Consider the following 19,562-nt stretch of genomic DNA (forward strand, 5'->3'; position numbering starts at 1 on the left):
TTCTACGTCGTCGACAGGCTATTCAAAATATACAACAGATACGACGTCAATTACACCGACGAATCCGGCCTGACTCATTTTCATGTGGCCTGCAGATACGGCTGCAACGGCGTCGTGCGAAAATTCCTCGAGCTCGGCCAGACACCGAATTGCCTCGCGCGAGAATCCGTCGATCCGCCGCTGCACTTGGCCGTGCGCAACTTCGACAAGGAGACGATGGAGTTGCTGCTGAGAAGCGGCGCCGACGCGAGTTTGATCAACAAGGACGGACTGACTCCGCTGCACATAATTTGCAAGAGCGTCGAACGCTACGATGATAAATTGGCGAAGCTGTTCTTCGAGGTCAACGAAAAAGTCGATCAAACGGTGCAAGTTCACGCTCGAGACAAGTTGGGCAGGACACCGCTGCAGTGGGCCGTGGCGAATCTCATGTCGGATGCGGTCGATACTCTTTTAGATCACGTCGACGATCTGTCCGATTTCGTTTTCCCCAAGGACTTGGCCATGAAATATACACTGGATTGTACACTTCAGATGGTTGTGTTTCCCACGATGTCCATCGTCAAATCGCTGAGTAGAAAAGGATACAACTTGAATCAGAACGACGCGCTGATGATCATGAAAATCTTCGGCAATTACGGATTGATTGACGATTCGGTGGGTGTCGTCGAATGTTTGCGCAACGACAAAAAATTCGCGAGAATGGCTAAAAAGCAGCTCGTGACTTCGAGCATGTCGCTGTACGATTTTCTCCTGCTACCGCCAGTAAAGGCAGAAAAAATATTTACACTTGAAGACTACAAGGAGTTTACGTCTGGAATTTCGCATCTTCGCGACGAGTCACATCGAGCATTTATCAAGTATCTGTGCGAGACGGTGACGAGAGGATTTCTTCGGGACTGGGCCCTGAAATTGTTTTCGAAGAAGAGCCCATGGCTATCTGGACGCTGCTGTGAAGAAATCATCGGTCAACTAAATGTCAAAGGTTTATGGTATATTTGTATGGAGGCCTCAAATCAAAGCACTCAATGGGTGGATTGTGTGCGTACAGATTACATAAAAGGAAACTATAATAGGGACTTGAGTCTACAATTTCATCGTGGTGGATGCTTCATGCTGAATAAGAAAATTTAAGCACTTTTTTTTTATCAAATTCGATATTATGTTGAAAAATGATAAAAAATTAATCTCAAGCAGTACGTAAATTAAAAAATCAAGCTAAAAACAAAAATTTTATTGTAGACAAAATGAAGATATTTTCTTAAATTCAGATGAACATGTGTAGCATATCTTTAACCTTATAATTCATTTTTGAAAGTTATCACCAATAAAGTTCTGATAAAACATAATTTTTTACTTACATAAAAGTACAAAGGTCAAAAATCTAAATTTTTTTCAATATAAATTTTATTTCAAGTACATCATCACTTACATACTAAACAGGCTAACTAAATGTGTATTCATTAATATTAAAATTTATGTAAACATCTATCAGTTAATACAGAATCACTTCTTATTGACTGATTACATCTCTTCATCTCTTCATTATAACTGCGTTATCCAAAATCACAACAAATCCACCTGCAAAATCTTGTTGCCAATTATTCTTGTGAAATATTCTACATCAGTAAGGAATCAAGAATAAATAAAAAATAAAATTTCATCAATAACATTTTAGACAATTAGGCAGGAAAAATGATATCAATCATCAGTCAGCGCGTTCTGAAATTTCACATCAATCATAAGCATAAACTATGTGCTATTCGATGTTTACGTAATTGCTCTGTATTGTGTCAGGTATAATTTTCAGTACACGCTACGACGCCGCAGCGTCAACTACGAATAAAATCACATCGATTATAGCCAGTGAACTTGTGAAAAGAGTGAAACAGATTTTATATTATGAATTCAACTTTTGAAAGTGTGCAGGAAATCATGTCTGATCTCAAGAACAAAATCCGTGAATGTTTCGACGCAACCAATCTAGACTATTTCCAGAGCAGTCGCAAAAAAACCAATTGGGAGGTCGAAGAGGAGCGACGCAAGCTTCTCGATCAACTTGAATCTTTAATCAGATATTGGAAAGGCGAACTGCCGTCGCTTGGAAAACATTTGCTTCGCGAAGAAATTGATGGACTTCTCATGCGGCATGTTTTTGAAAGAAGCGAAACAGTCAATGATCCTCTCATCGACTTGATAATTGGCACTGGCTACAAAGACGAGCCCGAGCTAGGAAAAGATGGCAAACCATCGTCGCGTCGCACAACGCCCATACATCTCGCGGCTAGACGCGCCGATTGTCAAATTAAATGCGCCATCCCTAAACTGTTCAAAATATACGACAGATTTGACGTGAATTACACCGACGAGTCCGGGCTTACGCATTTCCATGTGGCCTGCCAACGTCGTTGCAATGACGTCGTCAAAAAATTCCTCGAGCTCGGACTAAATCCCAATTGCCCGGAGCAAACGTCGGACACGAGCATAGTCGATTCGCCGCTACATTTGTGTTTGGCCTGGGCCAACGAGGTGGCGGTCGAATTACTGCTCAGAAACGGCGCCGACCCGAACATGACCAACAGCGAGGGATCGACACCGTCGCACATTATTGGCCAGGAATACCTCAACGATGAAGTGGCTGAGCTATTCTTCAAGATCAACGACGAACTCCGTCGGGCGGTGCACGTCAATAGCCGAGATAAAAAAGGTCGGACGCCGCTGCACTTGGCTTCGCGTTCGGGTAACCAGAAAGCGACCGAATTGCTGCTGAGACGAGGCGCCAGTCCGAATTGGGCCGACTCGAACGGATCGACACCTCTGCACGTGATTTGCGAAACGGACGAGTTCGACTGCGACTCTTTGGAACACGTAAGAAAATTTTTCGAGATCTGCGACGAGTTAAATCAGCCGGTACAAGTCGACGCCCAGGACAGGTTGGGTCGGACACCGCTGCACGTGGCTCTGGCCCGTGACCAACAGAAGGTGGCCGAGCTACTGCTGACGAGAGGCGCCGATCGGAATTTGGCCACCAAGGACGGATCGACACCTCTGCACATCATTTGCAAGAGAGACATAGATGACTATGATTTGGCGAAGATGTTTTTCGAGATCGCCGACGACGATCAGCGGCTGGTGAACGTCGACGCCGTGGACAACTTGGGCCGAACGCCGCTTCAGTGGGCCGTGGCGAATCTCTTGTCCGATGTCGTCGACGTACTATTGGATTATGTGACTGATCTATCCAACTTCACTTTCCCCATTGAGGATTACTTCGCGGAGAAATATACACTCGATTGTAGTTCACTTCAAAAAGTTGTTTTCCGCACGATGTACATCATCGAGTCCTTGGAGAACAAAGGATATGAACAGGACCAAACCGCCGCTCTTACTGTCATGAAGACATTCGCCAAGCACGGATTGATCGACGAGCCTGTAGATATCGACGAATGTCTGCGTAGCGACGAAGAATTCGCTAAAATTGCGAAAAACCAGATGGTGAGTCCGAGTCTGTCGCTCTACGATTTTCTTCAGCTGCCACCCAAAGAGGCAGAGAAAGTATTTACGATTGATGACTACGAGGAGTTCACGTTTGACATTTCGCATCTTTGCGACGAGTCTCGCAAGGCATACATTAGGTACCTGTGTGAGACAGTAACAAGAGGATTTTTTCGTCGAGCGGCACTGAAATTCTTCTCGGAGAAGAACTCATGGCTACCGCAGAGCTGCTTTGAAAATGTCATTGGGGAACTAAAGATCAAGGCTTTGTGGGACATTTGTATGGAGGCCTCAAATGAAGACACTCAATGGTTAGCTTCTGTACGTATATGTAAAAGGGAGTGAATTTTCATTGTCCTTTCATTAATGCGAAAATCATAAATATGAAAAATTAAGGTTCAATGCGCCTGTCAGAGTGAAAGAAAAATTTTCATGCGTTTTGTTTGTGATTGATACACGAATTATCTTTCAAAGTGTCAGTCTTTAGCAGCAGGTGTTCAAATTTGAATACATTCCGGAACCGTTTTAAAAATTATTTTCGTTAACGTGTTACACTTTTGTAAATACCAAGTTTGAAATGATGTTTAAAATTAAATTGCAAATAATATATAAGCTATTTTAAATAAAGTTTAAATGTAAATTTAGTTTTATATACACTTCATTTCAAAACATACTCGATCGATACGTTTGCAATATTCGCCAGCAAACAACGAAAATCTGCAGTTACATTTGTTTTTTCGAAATTTTCGTCTTGGAAAGATTGAAGACTATAGTTATGCCGAATTTCCCTTATATTGTTCATTTGTGCAACGGGTAAAAGGAAATATAGACTATTCTACTACATTATAAAGACTAAATATCAAATGTCGTATTAATTCAGCGTGCAACGAGATCAGCGACAAAACAACATCAGTCGTCAGCCAGTGTGTTCTAAAACGCCACATCTCTCTTTGTCTTGCGCGGTAGTAAAGGCTTGGGCGCGTGGCTCGAGTCTCGACTCGTTTCGAGAATGCGGCGGTTCGCACAAAGAAACGCGTAGTCGGCAGTACAGCACCGCACGTCGAGTCGCTCAGTTCATATTACGACACCGCAGCGTAAACAACGAAAGATCGCGCATTGCAGTGAGTGATTCTCGTCAAGCAGTGAAAAATTTAATTTCATAAATAACCGTATTTGTGTGTGATTGCGTAGAACGATGGCTGAAGACAATCAAAACTGTTTAAAAAAATTGAAAATTTTGCGAGAAGAAGTCTGTTGGGAGGTCGAAGAGGCGCGACACGAAATTCTCGATCGATTCGAACATTTAATCAGGAATGGTACTGGCAAACTTCCGAATCTCCGTGACACTTTTCAGCCTGAAGAGATCGATTGGCTTCTCATAATTGACGCATTTAACAAAGTCAAAACAAGCGGAGTTCCTCTCATCGATTTCGTGATTCGCACCGGCTACAAAGACGAACCCGAGTTAGACAAAGACGGCAAGCCGCTGTTCAATCGGACTACGCCTATACATCGTGCTGCTAAAACCCTAAAACCTTCTATAAAAGAAACCATATCTAAACTTTTCGAAATATACAACAAATTTGATGTGAACTACATCGACGAGTCCGGCCTCACGCATTTTAAGATAGCCTGCATGTCAAACTGCTACGAGGTCGTCGAAAAATTCCTTGAACTTAACAAAAGCCTAGCGCAAAACTTGGTTGATCCGCCGTTACTCTTCGCTTTGTATGATAATCCTTTGACTACTTTGGTCGGATTGTTGCTGAGAAGTGGCGCCAATCCAAATGTGGCTGATGCGGAAGGATTGACTCCTCTGCACATTATTGGTGAGAATGACAATATTTTCGGTGATAAAGTCGCGAAGCTGTTCTTCAAGATCTGCGATGAATTATGTCAGCCAGTTCAAGTGAATGCCCGAGACAAAAAGGGTTGGACGCCGCTACATATGTCTATTTCTAAGGGTAACGAAAAGTTGACGCGATTCCTGCTGAATAAGGGCGCCGATCTTAATTTGGTCACTGATGACGGATTAAATCCTCTGCACATCGTTTGCAAGAGTGACGATATGTTCTTATATTATAGAAAAGATATGGTGTCTCTAATATTCGAGGTAAATAATGATAAACATCAATTAGTCAACGCCGTAGATAAATTAGGCCGGACCCCGCTTCATTGGGCTGTGGCAAATCTCTTGTCAGATATAGTGGATGTAATCTTGGATCATGGAGCTGATCTGTCCGACTTCGTTTTCCCCACCGAAGATTACTTCGGCCAGAGACATACACGAAAATATACACTGCAGATGGTAGTATTCCCAACTATGTCCATTGTCGAGTCTTTGAAGAAAAAAGGATACATCTTGGACCAAAATGCTGCCCTCATGATTATGAAATTTTTTGCCAAGAATGGATTGATGATTGATGAGTCAGTAGATATTAGTGAATGTTTACTAAAGGATGAAGAATTAGTTAGCTTTGCTAAAGAGCAGATAGTGAGTCAGAGCATGTCGATTTATGATTTTTTGCAGCTCCCGCCTGATAAGGCAGAGAAGTTTTTTACGATGGAGAACTACTGCGAGTTCACCTATAGAATTTCGCATCTTCGCGACGATTCTCACCGGGCATATGTCAAGTACCTGTGCGAGACAGTATCGAGAGGATTTTTTCGAGATTGGGCACTTAAATTGTTTTCAAAGAAGACGTATTCATGGTTGCCCAAGCCCTACTGTGAAATCTTAATTATGCAACTGAAGATCAAGGGTTTATGGGACATTTGTATGGTGTCTGTGGGTGAAAATACCCAATGGCTAGATTCTGTATGTACAGATTACATGAAAAAAAATTACATTAAGAAGTAGACTCTATCCTAATTTCTAAAATGAGAGCTTGATAAACATGTATCTTTAAGTTGGGATGATTGTCAAAAATTTGTTTGTTCATACAAAATAAATTTGTAATGTGTTTGTTATTCAAATTATTCATGAAAGTCTGTGTCTTTAGCAATAAGTTCTAAGATAAGATTATATGCAAAAAAGGAAGTCTAAATGATTTCATTTTAAGTTTCATACTTTTGTAAAGATTACGTTTGATATCAAGTAGAAAATTAACTGAAAACGCTATGTATGTTGATAAAATTCAAAATTAAACTTTTGTCGCTGTCATAATAAAGATATCTTTTTTAAATACAGGCAGGTCGTAGCAATTTATTGACTTCATTAGTTATCTAACATAGACCTTATTAATTATTTAACCTAATCATATGAACAGTATCAATACAACATCTTTTTTACACATGTCAATTTACTACAGTACAAGTGAAGATTAGAAAACGTTTTTAACTTATGTGTGGTGTTATGTACTTATCACTTACATTAAGGCACACTGGATATACAATTATTAACATGCCCTAATAAAATTTATATAAAAATTTAACATTTGATGTATAAGTGGTTTTATAGACACTTATCATGTTTCTTTTGGAGTGTCAACAAATCAAGTAGCAAATATGTATGCAAAATAATTATTATTGCAGTTATCACAGTAGAAAGAAAATTAGTTGGGTCAGGTACGCGAATCTCCCTCGTTTAGTTGTGTTAAAAATTCGGAGGACTAATAATTCGTCGATTTCATACTCTGCTATGCTCTGTACAATGTAATAATTCTCTTATCTTTTTTTCATTCAAAAAAAGTTGATTTTATTCCTTGTGCTTTTTTATATTTCATAATCCATTGTCCACTATCACTACGGTTAAAAAAAAGGTAAAGATAAATAACTGTATAATTGAATTTAAAATTATGGAAAACTTGAAGCGTGTATCATTCTAAAGACGTTTATTTTTAGACTGAAGCAACGAGTGTAGATCCATTTTCACCTAATGTCATTATTTTCAATTAATGCATATTGTCTTCCGTCTTATTCTTATCTGTTCTTTTTCCAAAAAAAGAATCTCATTTTTAGCGACTTTTCGTTTTAGATTCGAGAATCTTCGCCAAGTACATGTATTTTTGCCTACGTTTTTCAAACGCGATATTCATTCCGACAGAAATTTGCTAGTGTAAGTATGTTTATAGTCTCTAAGTTTAAAACTATCCGTGCTGAACTGCTCATTATTATTCCTCTTTTATCATTAATACATCCTGAATTTTTTTTGTACATTGCGTAAACGCATTTTTGACAGGTAGTTCTATTTATTGAGATGTAAAATCACGAATGACCAATCATTCGATATTTCTTAACATATTTTGAATTATTCGTTAAAACTGCATGTTAAAAAATCGTTGTATCCTATGCCCAATGCTCGTTTTTATTCGTTCATGTGTAATTGGTACGATAAAATTATGCACACATTATAAAATTAAGTCAAATGATAAATATTCAGCCATAGACTGTTTTAATTCTTCGATTAGTATAGAGTGCGTAGCAGAAGATATTTTGTTTACACGACTATAGTGCGTACAGCCGGTGTCAGTCACGCCACTCCAGTCGTCACTGGAGTCGTACGCGGCCAGCAATACATTTTCTGTCTCTCTCCGTTTCGTGGGTAAACCCAATACGTATTATTGAGTGGCACAAAAACTGTCTGCTCTGTACTGCAAAGATCCTAAATATATGCAATTTACAAGTGAAGAAAGTGTATGCAGAGTGCCATTAAATATCTTTGAAATTCAACATTAAATTTTATAACAATGACATGAAGAAGTTTCAATAGTTTTTTTGGCAATAATTAAGAATTCGAGCAGCAATTAGATGATTACATTGTACACATATAACACTGTACTTTGTATACATATGTGATACATAGTGAATCATTTATATTATTGTATCTCTATTATGCATACATCAAGATTATTAATACTTAGTGAGTGATATTAGTTTTATGTATACTCATAAATGCAGTGACAATGATATGTGTTACAAATATAAATAAACTGATTGAAGTTCTAATGCAAGATTTTACATTTTTGTATGAAGAGTGAATTTAAACATAATTATTTAAGTCATCACATGGAATCAAGACTGACGATAACTTAACATCAATATCTAACTTGTTTAACTATTGACAATTAACTTGGCACATTTAGCTGTCTGAAAAAATTGAACATTGCCTTCACGAGCTAATAATATTCAAAATTCATGTAGAATTTAGTTTCTTTATTTTTCAAAAAGTCATAAACAGCTTTAGTTGCTTCAAGATATCATTGGGACGGTTGTTTTCAAATTCTTGGCAAGCTTTATTTCAGCTCAAATTTGCTTACTTGTAGTCAGATTCTAAGGGAATATATTAAGCAACTGAAATATGTATAGATTGTTCTGTATAAGAATGACTCGCTAGCACTTTCAAAAAAATTGAACCAAAATTGAACTTATCCATACTATTATTCTAATTTTATCTGAATTTAATCATATTATATTGATGATTAAAAGTCAATGTAGTGCTGCCAACATTTTTTAAACGAATTTAGTCATTTGAAAGAGCTTGCATCTGTAATCAGATCAGTGTCCTTGCTTCTTCATCACCTGAATTTGCAGTATTGAAAAAAGACTCATATTGACTGAAATTAGTGAAAAAAGTAAACTTTTTATGTATTGTAATAAAAAATAGCTTGTATTATAGATTTGTGAATAATAGTGAAAAAAAATGTCCAACGAGCATCAATCCAAACGCATGGATCAGCTCGGTAAAATTAATTTGAAAAAGTTAAAGAGCTTACGAAAAAAGTTCGATTTGACCATCGAAAAAGACAGACACGAATTCATCCGTCAAATCGACCCTATAATCAGCGACTGGGAGGGCCAACTCCCAAATCTCCGTGACATTTTTCGTCCCGAAGAAATCGACCGGCTTCTCATGGAGGGCCTGAAGTGCGACGTCCTGTACAACGTGTTCGGTCCGGATCCGCTGGTCGACTTCGTGATCAGGACCGGCTACAGGGACGAGCCCGAACTAGGTACAGACGGCAAGCCATCGTCGTCGCATCGCCGCACCACAGCGGTGCATTACGCGGCCGAACGCAGACACCTCGACACGGTGACCGATCTGTTTAAAATATACGACAGGTGCGACGTGAATTATAGCAACGAGTCCGGATTGACGCACTTTCACGCGGCCTGCATGTCGGGCTGCGACGACGTCGTCGAGAAATTTCTCGAGGCCGGGCAGCAGCCCGATTGCGTCTGGCCGAAAGCGGGTGACTCGCCGCTGCACATGGCTCTGGCCGGAGGTCACGGGAGCGTCGCGCGATCCCTCGTGACGCGCGGCGCCGATCCCAATCTGGCCAACAAGGCTGGATCGACTCCTCTGCACGTCGTCTGCAAGAGTTATCGAGACGACGGCTTGCTGGAGATGTTCTTCGAGATCAACGGCGAGAGAAATCAGACTGTGCGAGTCGATGCCCAAGACGAGCAAGGTCAGACGCCGCTACACTTTGCTCTGTTGTGGGGCAACAAGAGTGCGGTCGAATCGCTGCTGAGGAAAGGCGCCGATCCCAACTTGGCCAACAAGGCGGGATTGACTGCTCTGCACATTCATTGCGACAGAGTCGACGACGACAGATTCGCCGAGACGATGCTCGAGACGAGCCGAGACATGAATCGGACTTTGCGCGTCGACGCCCGGGACGCGTCGGGCAACACACCGCTGCAGACGGCCGTGGCTCGGGGACACGAGAAGATGATCGGCTTCCTGCTGCGCAACGGCGCCGACCCGAATTCGGCCGACGCCGAGGGATCGACTGCTCTGCACAACATTTGCAGGAGGGACGACGTCGACGACATGATGGAGATATTCCTCGGGATCAACGAGGAACTCGATAAGCCGGTGCGGCTCGACGCCCGGGACAACTCGGGCCGCACACCGCTGCAATGGGCCGTGGCGAATCTCAAGACGAATCTGTTCGACAGCCTGTTGAATCACGGCGCCGACTTGTCCGGCTTCGTTTTCCCGACCGAGAACTACTTCGCCGAGAGGTACGCGGCCGACTGCGAGATTCAACTCGTGACGCTGCCCACGATGTACATCGTCAAGACGCTCGAGAGAAAGGGATACCGGCTGGACGTGGCCGCCGTCGTGACTGTCATGAAGACGTTCGTCGGGCACGGATTGGTCGGCCGGGCGCCGACGGATGATCTCGACGAACGTTGGCACAACGACGCGACGTTCGCGAGAATCGCCAAGAAGCACAGAGTCGGTGCGCAGCTGTCGCTCTACGACTTCGTTCGACTGACGCCCGACCAGGCGGAGAAACTGTTTATCGCCATCGAGGACTACGAGGAGTTTCTGTACGGATTTCGTCTGCTGCCCATGGGACCGTACCAGGCGTGCATCGAGCACGTGTCCCGCGCGCTGTCGAGGGGATTCTTTCGACGATGGGCGATGGAGTTTTTCACGGAGATGACGAGGCAATATCGGCTGCCGATTCTTTGCTGCGACATGATAGTGGAGCAGTTGGCGAACGAGGATTTGTTGCGCATCGGACTGGCGATCGCTGGTCAAAACTAAGAACGAAGGAAGTGATTTCTGTAAAAAGTTACATAATAAAATGAAATAAAAAACTGTCGATACCAAAACAATGATTTAATTGCAATGTGTTTGGTTTGTTATTGCCTCTATTCTACACTTCTCTATCTTCAGTATATTAAATTGAAGTATTAAATTTCAGATGCAAAAAAAATACAGCAAATGATTTTAGTTAACATTCCATGTTGTAAAGAACAAGTTTAATATCACGTAAAATCAATTAGATAATTCTATTATACTATAATTGTATCTTTCGAAATTCTCGATAAGTTTACGCAAATTACAACGAGTTATAGCTCGTGTAATGAAAAATATAAAAAACATAACGGAAAAAAATCGAAATTTCTTTAGAACTTGGGGCCTCTCGATAGCATGAAAAATAATAGAAGGTCATGGCCACACTTTCGCTATTAATAGAACTAGCAGCATGCTGGCAGCGTGTGTATTATGAGAAAGTAAGATACCCAAGTAAAAAGTGAAAGTTATCTACAGCAGAGTAGTATCTCTATAGCCAACTCTCACGCTCATTCCTAATTTTAGTTCTGCTTGACACGCTGTAATGCCAACACGTAAATAAAATCGCTTCGTCGGCAGCGAGTGCATAATTGTGTAAAAAAAAACAAAAATATTTCAAATTATAAGTTACTGTGTGTGTTTGTTCACGAGTGCCAAAAACGATCATGTTCACGAATAATCAATGCAGTGTCGGAGAAAAGCAAATCGTGGGTTATCATTTCGGCCACGAGTTTAACCGCGAAAAAATAGAAAGTCCGAAGAAAACATCCGAAAAATGGGTCAATTGGGAGTTGATTCACAGCGAGCGACGAGCGTTTCTTCGTATATTTTACGACTTAATCAGAGATTGGAAGGGCCAGCTTCCCGACCTTCGAGAGAGTCTTCGGCCCGAAGAAATCGATTGGCTTCTAGAGGAGAGTACGAAGAATCATTCCGGAATGTCACTCGTTGCGTTCGTGGCCAGGACCGGCTACAAAGACGAGCCCGAGCTGGAGAAGGACGGCAGGCCGCTGTTGCGTCGCACCACGCCCATCCATATCGCGGCTAGAAAACGTTTGGTTGACTTCATCCCCGAGTTGTTTAAAATTTACAACAGGTTCGATGTGAATTACATCGACGTGGATGGATTGACGCATTTTCATGTGGCCTGCGCGTACGGCTGTGCCCAAGTTGTCAAGAAATTTCTCGAGGTAGGCCAGAATCCCAATCTCGTTTGGCCGAAAACGGGCGATACGCCGCTGCTCTTGAGTTTGGGCCAGGAGGACGCCTGCGAGACGGCCGTAATGCTGCTGAGAGCCGGCGCCGATCCGAGTTTGGCCAACGCGGATGGATCGACTGTTCTGCACGTTATTTCTTCATGCGCGCGTTCTTCGGAAGAATGGGTGAATTTATTACATTTAATCTTTCGCAATCGTCGAACTTTGCACGTGGACGCTCGAGACAAGAGTGGCAGGACACCGTTGCAGTTGGCTCTGCACCGTGGGAACGTGGAGGTGGCCAAGTGGCTGCTGCGGGGAGGCGCCGATTTCAATTTGGCCGACGCGGACGGATTTACGCCTCTGCACACTATTATCCGCTTGGGTCGTTCCGACGAATGGGCACGGTTATTCTTTCGAATCAAAGACAGCCAACAACGAACCTTGCGAGTCGACGCCCTCGACAAGGACGGCAACACGGCGTTGCACTTGGCTCTGCGCGAGCGCCGAAAGGAGGTGGTCGTAGCGCTACTGAGAAGGGGCGCCAATCCGAATTCGGTCAGCGGGGACGGATCGACGGCGCTGCATATTATCTGCGAGAAGAACAATGACGACGTTGCCTGGGTAAATTCGTTCTTCAAGATCTGCGACGAAAATAATCAAAAGGTGCGGATCAACGCGAGGGACAAGTTGGGCAGGACGCCCCTGCACTTGGCTTTGACCAACGAATGCAGGAAGATCGCCGAATTGCTACTGACAAGGGGGGCCAACCCGAACTTGGTCAGCGGTGACGGATCGACGGCTCTGCACATTATTTGCGAGAAATACAAGGACGATTTTGACTGGGGGAATTTTTTCTTCGAGATCTGCGACGAAAATAATCGAACGGTGCAGGTCGACGCGAAGGACAAGTTGGGCCGCACGCCGCTGCAGTTGGTTTTGACCAACGGATGCAAAACGATGGCCGAATTGCTGCTGAGACAAGGCGCGGATCCGAATCTGGCCGATCCAGAGGGATCGACTCCTCTGCACATCATTTGCCAGGTCATCAGGTACGACGCGAGCGAATTCGTAAAGGTATTCTTCGAGATCAACAGAAAGAGAAATCAGCAGGTTCGGGTCGACGCCCGGGACATATTGGGCCAGACGCCACTTCAATGGGCCGTGTCGAGTCTCATGCCCAATACCGTCGATTTTTTATTGAACAACGGTGCCGATCTGTCTAGCTTCGTTTTTCCCGATGAGAATTATTTCGGCATAATTTACAAACTCAAAGGTGTAAATCGTTACAGGAGTGTTTTAAAACTGGAGCTAATGTCTGGCGCTTTGATGATAGTCGAGAGTCTCGAGGAAAAAGGATACGACTTGAACCGCAGCGACGCCCTGAAGATCGTGAAATTTTTCAAATCGATGGAGCAGGAGGACGTGAATCTTGCAGAAAATTGGTACCACGAGGAATCGTCTTTTGCGTACCTAGCCAAAAGGACGATGATTAATTCGAGCCTGTCGCTCTACGATTTGATTCGCTTACGGCCCGAAGAGGCGGCGAAACGAGTTACAGCCAAAGACTGCTTCGTTGCACGCAGTCGAGATATTTGGCCCCGCTTGGCTCACAGAGATGAAAATTTTTTGTTTTTTCACCTACGCGAGAGAATATCGAGAGGATTTTTCCGAAGCTGGGCATTGGCGTGTTTCATGGTGCTGACGCGCTACAAGTTGCCATTCGAGTGCTGCGAACTAATCATCGATGAGTCATTCACGAACAAAGAGCTAGGTAATATTTGCTTGGCCGCAGATAAACGTCACGAGGAGAGTGAAAAAACAATAAAGTATTTAAAAAAATGTAATAATAAAAGAGAAAGGATATGTTAGAACTAAAAAAGCTTTAAAAAGCTACGTGATTAACGAGATTTTTCAATGTATGATTTCATTTAATATAATTTTTTCATTTAATAAAATAGACTCATAGCCTTATTTAATTTCCTTTATTTTTCCACAATCATAAAAAGTTTCACATCTTATTATGTAGCATTTATTATGTAGGTGCTAATTATTTTTAAAAATAATTTTAATCTAATTCAATTAAACTATTGAAGTCATGCACTTTCGGGTATAGTCGCGATGCACCATCGAGTCTGCAACATATTATCGAGAGCATCTTCACCAAGCTTACATTCTATATCAGTGTCCCTTAATTCCCGAATTTAGAAATTCTCATTTCTCTTTAAAAATATCATTAAAAGCACATGAAAAATTACGTTTCAATCAGTTTAAATTCAATCAGCACTTATATTTATAATTCAGATCTAAAGTTAATATGACATATTTAGCGTATCGTGTAATGCGCCAGTAAATAAATATCAATAGTCGATCAGGTCCGAAAAGTTACATCTTGTTTTGCGATGCGCGCGATACGTAAGTTCATGTTATTGTTTGAGCGTACGACCGTTTCGAGAACGTGGCGGGGTGGACGGCACGCGGTTTGGCAGTGTCGTGACGCGCGTGGTCGAGTCGTTCAGTTATAGACGCCGCAGCATAAAGAGCGTAAAGGTCGCATCGGCTGCTGCCGCAGTGATTCTCGTGAAAAGTTAAACGATTTTGTAAATATCACTTTTGACGACATATTCGATGTGATTTTTTTTTGCTCGAGTGACAGATGTAATACTAAAGACATGGATCACCTTGACAAAGAAAATTTGAAAAAATTGAAGAGCAAACGCAGAAAGGTTAATCGCAAGATGGAAGAAGAGAGAGACGAACTTCTCAATCAGCTTGAATCATTGATCAAAAATTGGAAGGGTCCATTGACAGATCTTCGACCTTTTTTACGACGCGAGGAAATTGACGAGCTTCTCATAAGAATTGTGAAGAGCAGGTTCCATTTTGCCAAAACGTACGCGCACGTCATCGAATCAGTGATCGAGACCGGATACAGGGACGAGCCCGAAGTAAACAAAAACGGCAAGCCACTGTTGCGCCGTACCACGGCGGTGCACTGGTTGAATGGACAGAACAAAAAAGATTTCTTCATCGGCATGCTTTTCAAAATATACAACCGATTCGACGTCAATTACATCAGCAAGTGGGGCAGCACACATTTTCACATGGCCTGCCAGTGCGGCTGCGACGACGTCGTGCGAAAATTTCTCGAGCTCGGACAAGATCCAAATTGCCTCGCGCAGGACAGAGTAGATCCGCCGCTACACTCGGCACTGAAGCGCAAACACAAGAAGGTGGTCGAATTGCTGCTGAGAAGCGGCGCCGACGCGAATTTGATGAACAAGGACGGATTGACTCCGCTGCACATAATTTGCAAGAGTGTCGGATATTACGATAACAAATTGGCGGAGCTATTCTTCGAGATCAACGACGAATTACATCAGCCGGTGGAGGTCAATGTCCGCGACAAGTGGGGCAGGACACCGCTGCAATTGGCCGTGGCGAATCTCATGCCGGATGCGGTCGATACTCTCTTGGTCAATGGTGCCGACCCGACGGACTTCATTTTTCCCAGCGACTTGGCCAAGAGATATCCACTCGACTGTGAAATCCAGATAATCGTGTTTCGCACTACGGCCATCGTCGAGTCCTTGGAGAGCAGAGGTTACGAACTCGATCGAACCGCCGCCCTGACGATCATGAAAGTATTCGCTACGTACGGATTGATCGATGATTCGGTGAACGTTGACAAATGTTTACTCAAGGACAACAAATTCGCGAGAATCGCGAAAAGACAGCTGTTGACTTCGAGACTCACACTCTATGATTTTCTTCGTTTGCCACCTGAACAAGCGGAGAAACTATTAACGATTGACGACTACAAGGAGTTTACGTCTGGAATTTGGCATCTCTGTGACGAGTCTCACAAGGCGTATAATTTGTACCTGTGCGAGACGATAACGAGAGGATTTTTCCGACGATGGGCCCTAAAATTGTTTTCTGAAAAGAATTCATGGTTGCCGCAGAGTTGCTATGAAAAAATCATCGGGGAATTGAAGATCAAAGATTTATGGAATATTTGTATGACTACTGCGAATGAAGACACCCGTTGGTTAGATTCTGTGCGTATAGATTACATTAAAAAACACTATAATAGGAAGATAAGTCTATCATATCCTATCTATAGTATTTATTAAATGCGGTAAAATAACCGTACCTTTACGTAAGGAAGAATTTCAAAAGTCATAAATATGAAAACATAATTTTCAGTACGTTTGTCAATAAATAGTCAATACGATTGATTCGTGGTGATCACTCGAATGATTTTTCTTCTGCGGTCGTTTAATTTTAAGATTCTTTAAATGAGAAAAAACAAAACTAATTATTTTAATCAACATTACATAATTTCGTTAAGAACCTGTTTTATATAATGTCTGAAAATTAATTGCAAGTAGTATGCATTTAGATAAAGTTTAAAATTATATTTGGTATGTAGACAAAATATCTTCATAAATACATACTGAACATGTGTGTAGTATTCATTTACCTTGTGAATAAATAATTAGTCTTTCCAATATTTTCAGACAATTCGCAGTGAAAATAAGTTAACTAGGCATTGAAATAAACTCAAAAGAATGTAAATATTGTTATGAATTACTTAAAAAAAAGCTTGAAAAAAATGATAATAAATAAAAAATCAGTTTTTGAAGTGACAAGTAACCTTATTCATTGCGTCATTGTGAACCCAATCGTCTAATTAAATATAACATATTGTCATTTAGTCCATAAAACTGCGTGCTACAAAAACATTGGATCTACCTGCACATGAGTTTTCCTTTGTTCTCGTTCATCATTGATACGATGCAATAAATATCAATTTTTAATTTCGATCTTTATATCATCAGCTAATTTTATAAAAATAATTTATTAAACCCATTCGATCGTAGGTAACTCTACCTCTTACCAAGGTATCGATAAAAACGTGTAAAATTTTTAGTAAGGAATCCACAAAAATTGAGTATCGAACATTTTAACATTACCGACCATATAAATTCAGCACACAAAGAATACGTTAGTAAAATAATACAAGCGCGTTCCAAAACTTTATTTCTCTTTGTTATACACCGTATGCGATGTGTTGACGTTTTTAGGTAGGTATCGCGAAACTCACGTTTCAACTCGCTTCTAGGAATGTGGCGATTGGTCTGAGGGGACGCGTACAGTCGGCACTGCCGCGCCGCATGTCGAGTCGTTCAGTTCAGTACACGTTACGACGCCGCAACGTTAACATCGAAAGATCGCGTCGACTGTAAGCCAGCAACTTTTCGTGTAAAAAGTAAAATCATCTTTCATCATATTGTACGAGCAATTGTATTGTGGTTTTGTGTGAGTGCGTAACATCATGTCCGTGTCCGACGTTGAATCCGATGCAAGTTTCGTTCGCGTAAGCGACGAATGTGATACAGAAGACATACATCACCTTGACAAAACCAATGTGGAAAAATTGATAAGCCTACGTGAAAATATCAATTGGGAGATCGAAGAAGAGAGACATAAACTGCTCGATCAACTTTATTCCTTGATCAGAAATTGGGAGGGCCAACTTCCAGATCTTTCTAAAATTTTTCAGCCTGAAGAACTTGATTGGCTTCTCGCGCAGGACGCATATAACAAAACCGATACCAGCGAAGTTCCTTTCATCGACTTCGTAATTCGCACCGGCTACAAAGATAAGCCCGACTTAGATAAAGGTGGCAAACCAATTTTGCGTCGTACCACGGCAGTGCATCGAGCGACTAGAAGTTTCAGTTCTATGATATGCAGTGCCATTTCTAAACTTTTTAAAATATACGATTACGTGAACTACATTGACGACTTTGGGTATACACATTTTCATGTGGCTTGTGAGAATAATTATGACCAAGTCGTGAAGAAATTTCTCGAGCTCGGGCAAGATCCCAATTGCCTCGCGCAAAAATCAGTTGATCCGCCGCTGCACTTGGCTCTAAGGTACGAACAAGAGGATGTGGTCGAGTTGCTTCTACGAAGCGGCGCCGACGCTAATTTGACGAACAAAAACGGACTGACGCCTTTGCACGTTATATGCAAGGAAGGAGAGTTGGAGGAGCTATTCTTCAAGATTAACGACGAGCTCAACAAGCCGGTGCAAGTCAATGCTCAAGACAAGTTGGGTCAAACACCGCTACACTTGGCTGTGACCCATGGCAGACAAAAGGTGGCTGAGCTACTGCTGAGAAGGGGCGCCGATCGGAATTTGGCCACCAAAAACAGATTTACTCCTCTGCACATGATCTGCATGAGAAGCGACGGAGATGAAATTGTGAAGGTATTTTTCGAGAGTAACGACGCCAAACAGCAGCTGGTTAACGTCGACGCTAAGGACAAATTCGGCCGGACTCCGCTTCAATGGGCCGTAGCGAGTCTCTTACCGGATGTGGTGGAGTTTCTCTTAAATCATGGCGCTGAATTGTCTAATTTTATTTTTCCCACCGAGGATTACTTCGCTAAGAGGTATCAACTCGATTGTACACTCCAGATGGTTGTGTTTCCTACGATGTCCATCATCAAGTCCTTGGAGAACAAAGGATATGAACTGGACCAGACCACCGCCCTGATGATCATGAAATTATTCGCCAAGTACGGATTGATCGATGATTCAGTGAATGTTGACGAATGTTTACGTACAGACGAAGACTTCATGAGCCTTGCAAAAGAGCGGATGGTGAATCCGAGCCTGACGCTCTACGACTTTCTTCAACTGCCTCCTGTAAAGGCTGAGAAAGTATTTAAGATGAAAGATTACGACCGATACACAGAAGAAATTTCTGATCTTTGCGACGATTCTCATCGGGCATTCACTACATACCTGTGTGAGACTGTAACGTATGGATTTTTCCGTCGATGGGCAGGGAAATTGTTTTTGAAGAAGACCCCGTGGCTGTCCAAGCACTACTGTGAAATTCTCATGGGACATCTGAAAATCAAAGGTTTATGGGACATTTGTATGGAGGCCATGAATGAAAACACGCAATGGCTAGATTCTGTGCGTACAGATTATGTAAAAAAGTATTATAATGGAGAGGTAGATCTATCATACCCTTTCATCGACCCCGTGGCTGTCCAAGCACTACTGTGAAATTCTCATGGGACATCTGAATATCAAGGGTTTGTGGGACATTTGTATGGAGGCCATGAATGAAAACACGCAATGGCTAGATTCTGTGCGTACAGATTACGTAAAAAAGTATTATAATGGAGAGGTAGATCTATCATACCCTCTCATCGATTGATATAAATTATAAGTAAAATAACTTCAGTAATAAAACAAGGACTGTAATGTATTGTAATGTGTTTGTGACTGTTATCCTAACTATTTT

The 19,562-nt window shown here is 42.0% G+C and overlaps 3 protein-coding genes across 4 annotated transcripts in view; all 3 read left to right on the forward strand.

Annotated features, from left to right (window-relative positions):
- The window catches only part of LOC106653490 (beta-1-syntrophin), a 304,966-nt gene that overhangs the window by 86,648 nt on the left and 198,756 nt on the right, over positions 1-19,562 (forward strand). The window lies entirely within an intron of this gene.
- LOC111693416 (tankyrase-1-like) lies at positions 4,515-6,115 on the forward strand. Its single transcript, XM_023457986.1, has 2 exons — positions 4,515-5,936; positions 6,026-6,115. The coding sequence occupies exons 1-2, from the start codon at positions 4,691-4,693 to the stop codon at positions 6,034-6,036; spliced, it is 1,257 nt and encodes a 418-aa protein (XP_023313754.1). The 5' UTR covers positions 4,515-4,690; the 3' UTR covers positions 6,037-6,115.
- Positions 8,720-11,010, forward strand: LOC111693414 (serine/threonine-protein phosphatase 6 regulatory ankyrin repeat subunit B-like). Its single transcript, XM_023457984.1, has one exon. It carries the CDS (start codon positions 9,137-9,139, stop codon positions 10,994-10,996), a length of 1,860 nt encoding a protein of 619 aa, XP_023313752.1. The 5' UTR covers positions 8,720-9,136; the 3' UTR covers positions 10,997-11,010.

This window comes from Trichogramma pretiosum, unplaced genomic scaffold (genome assembly GCF_000599845.2).
Source record: "Trichogramma pretiosum strain Unisexual culture from Peru unplaced genomic scaffold, Tpre_2.0 scaffold35, whole genome shotgun sequence".
In the NCBI taxonomy this organism is placed as follows: Eukaryota; Metazoa; Arthropoda; class Insecta; order Hymenoptera; family Trichogrammatidae; genus Trichogramma; species Trichogramma pretiosum.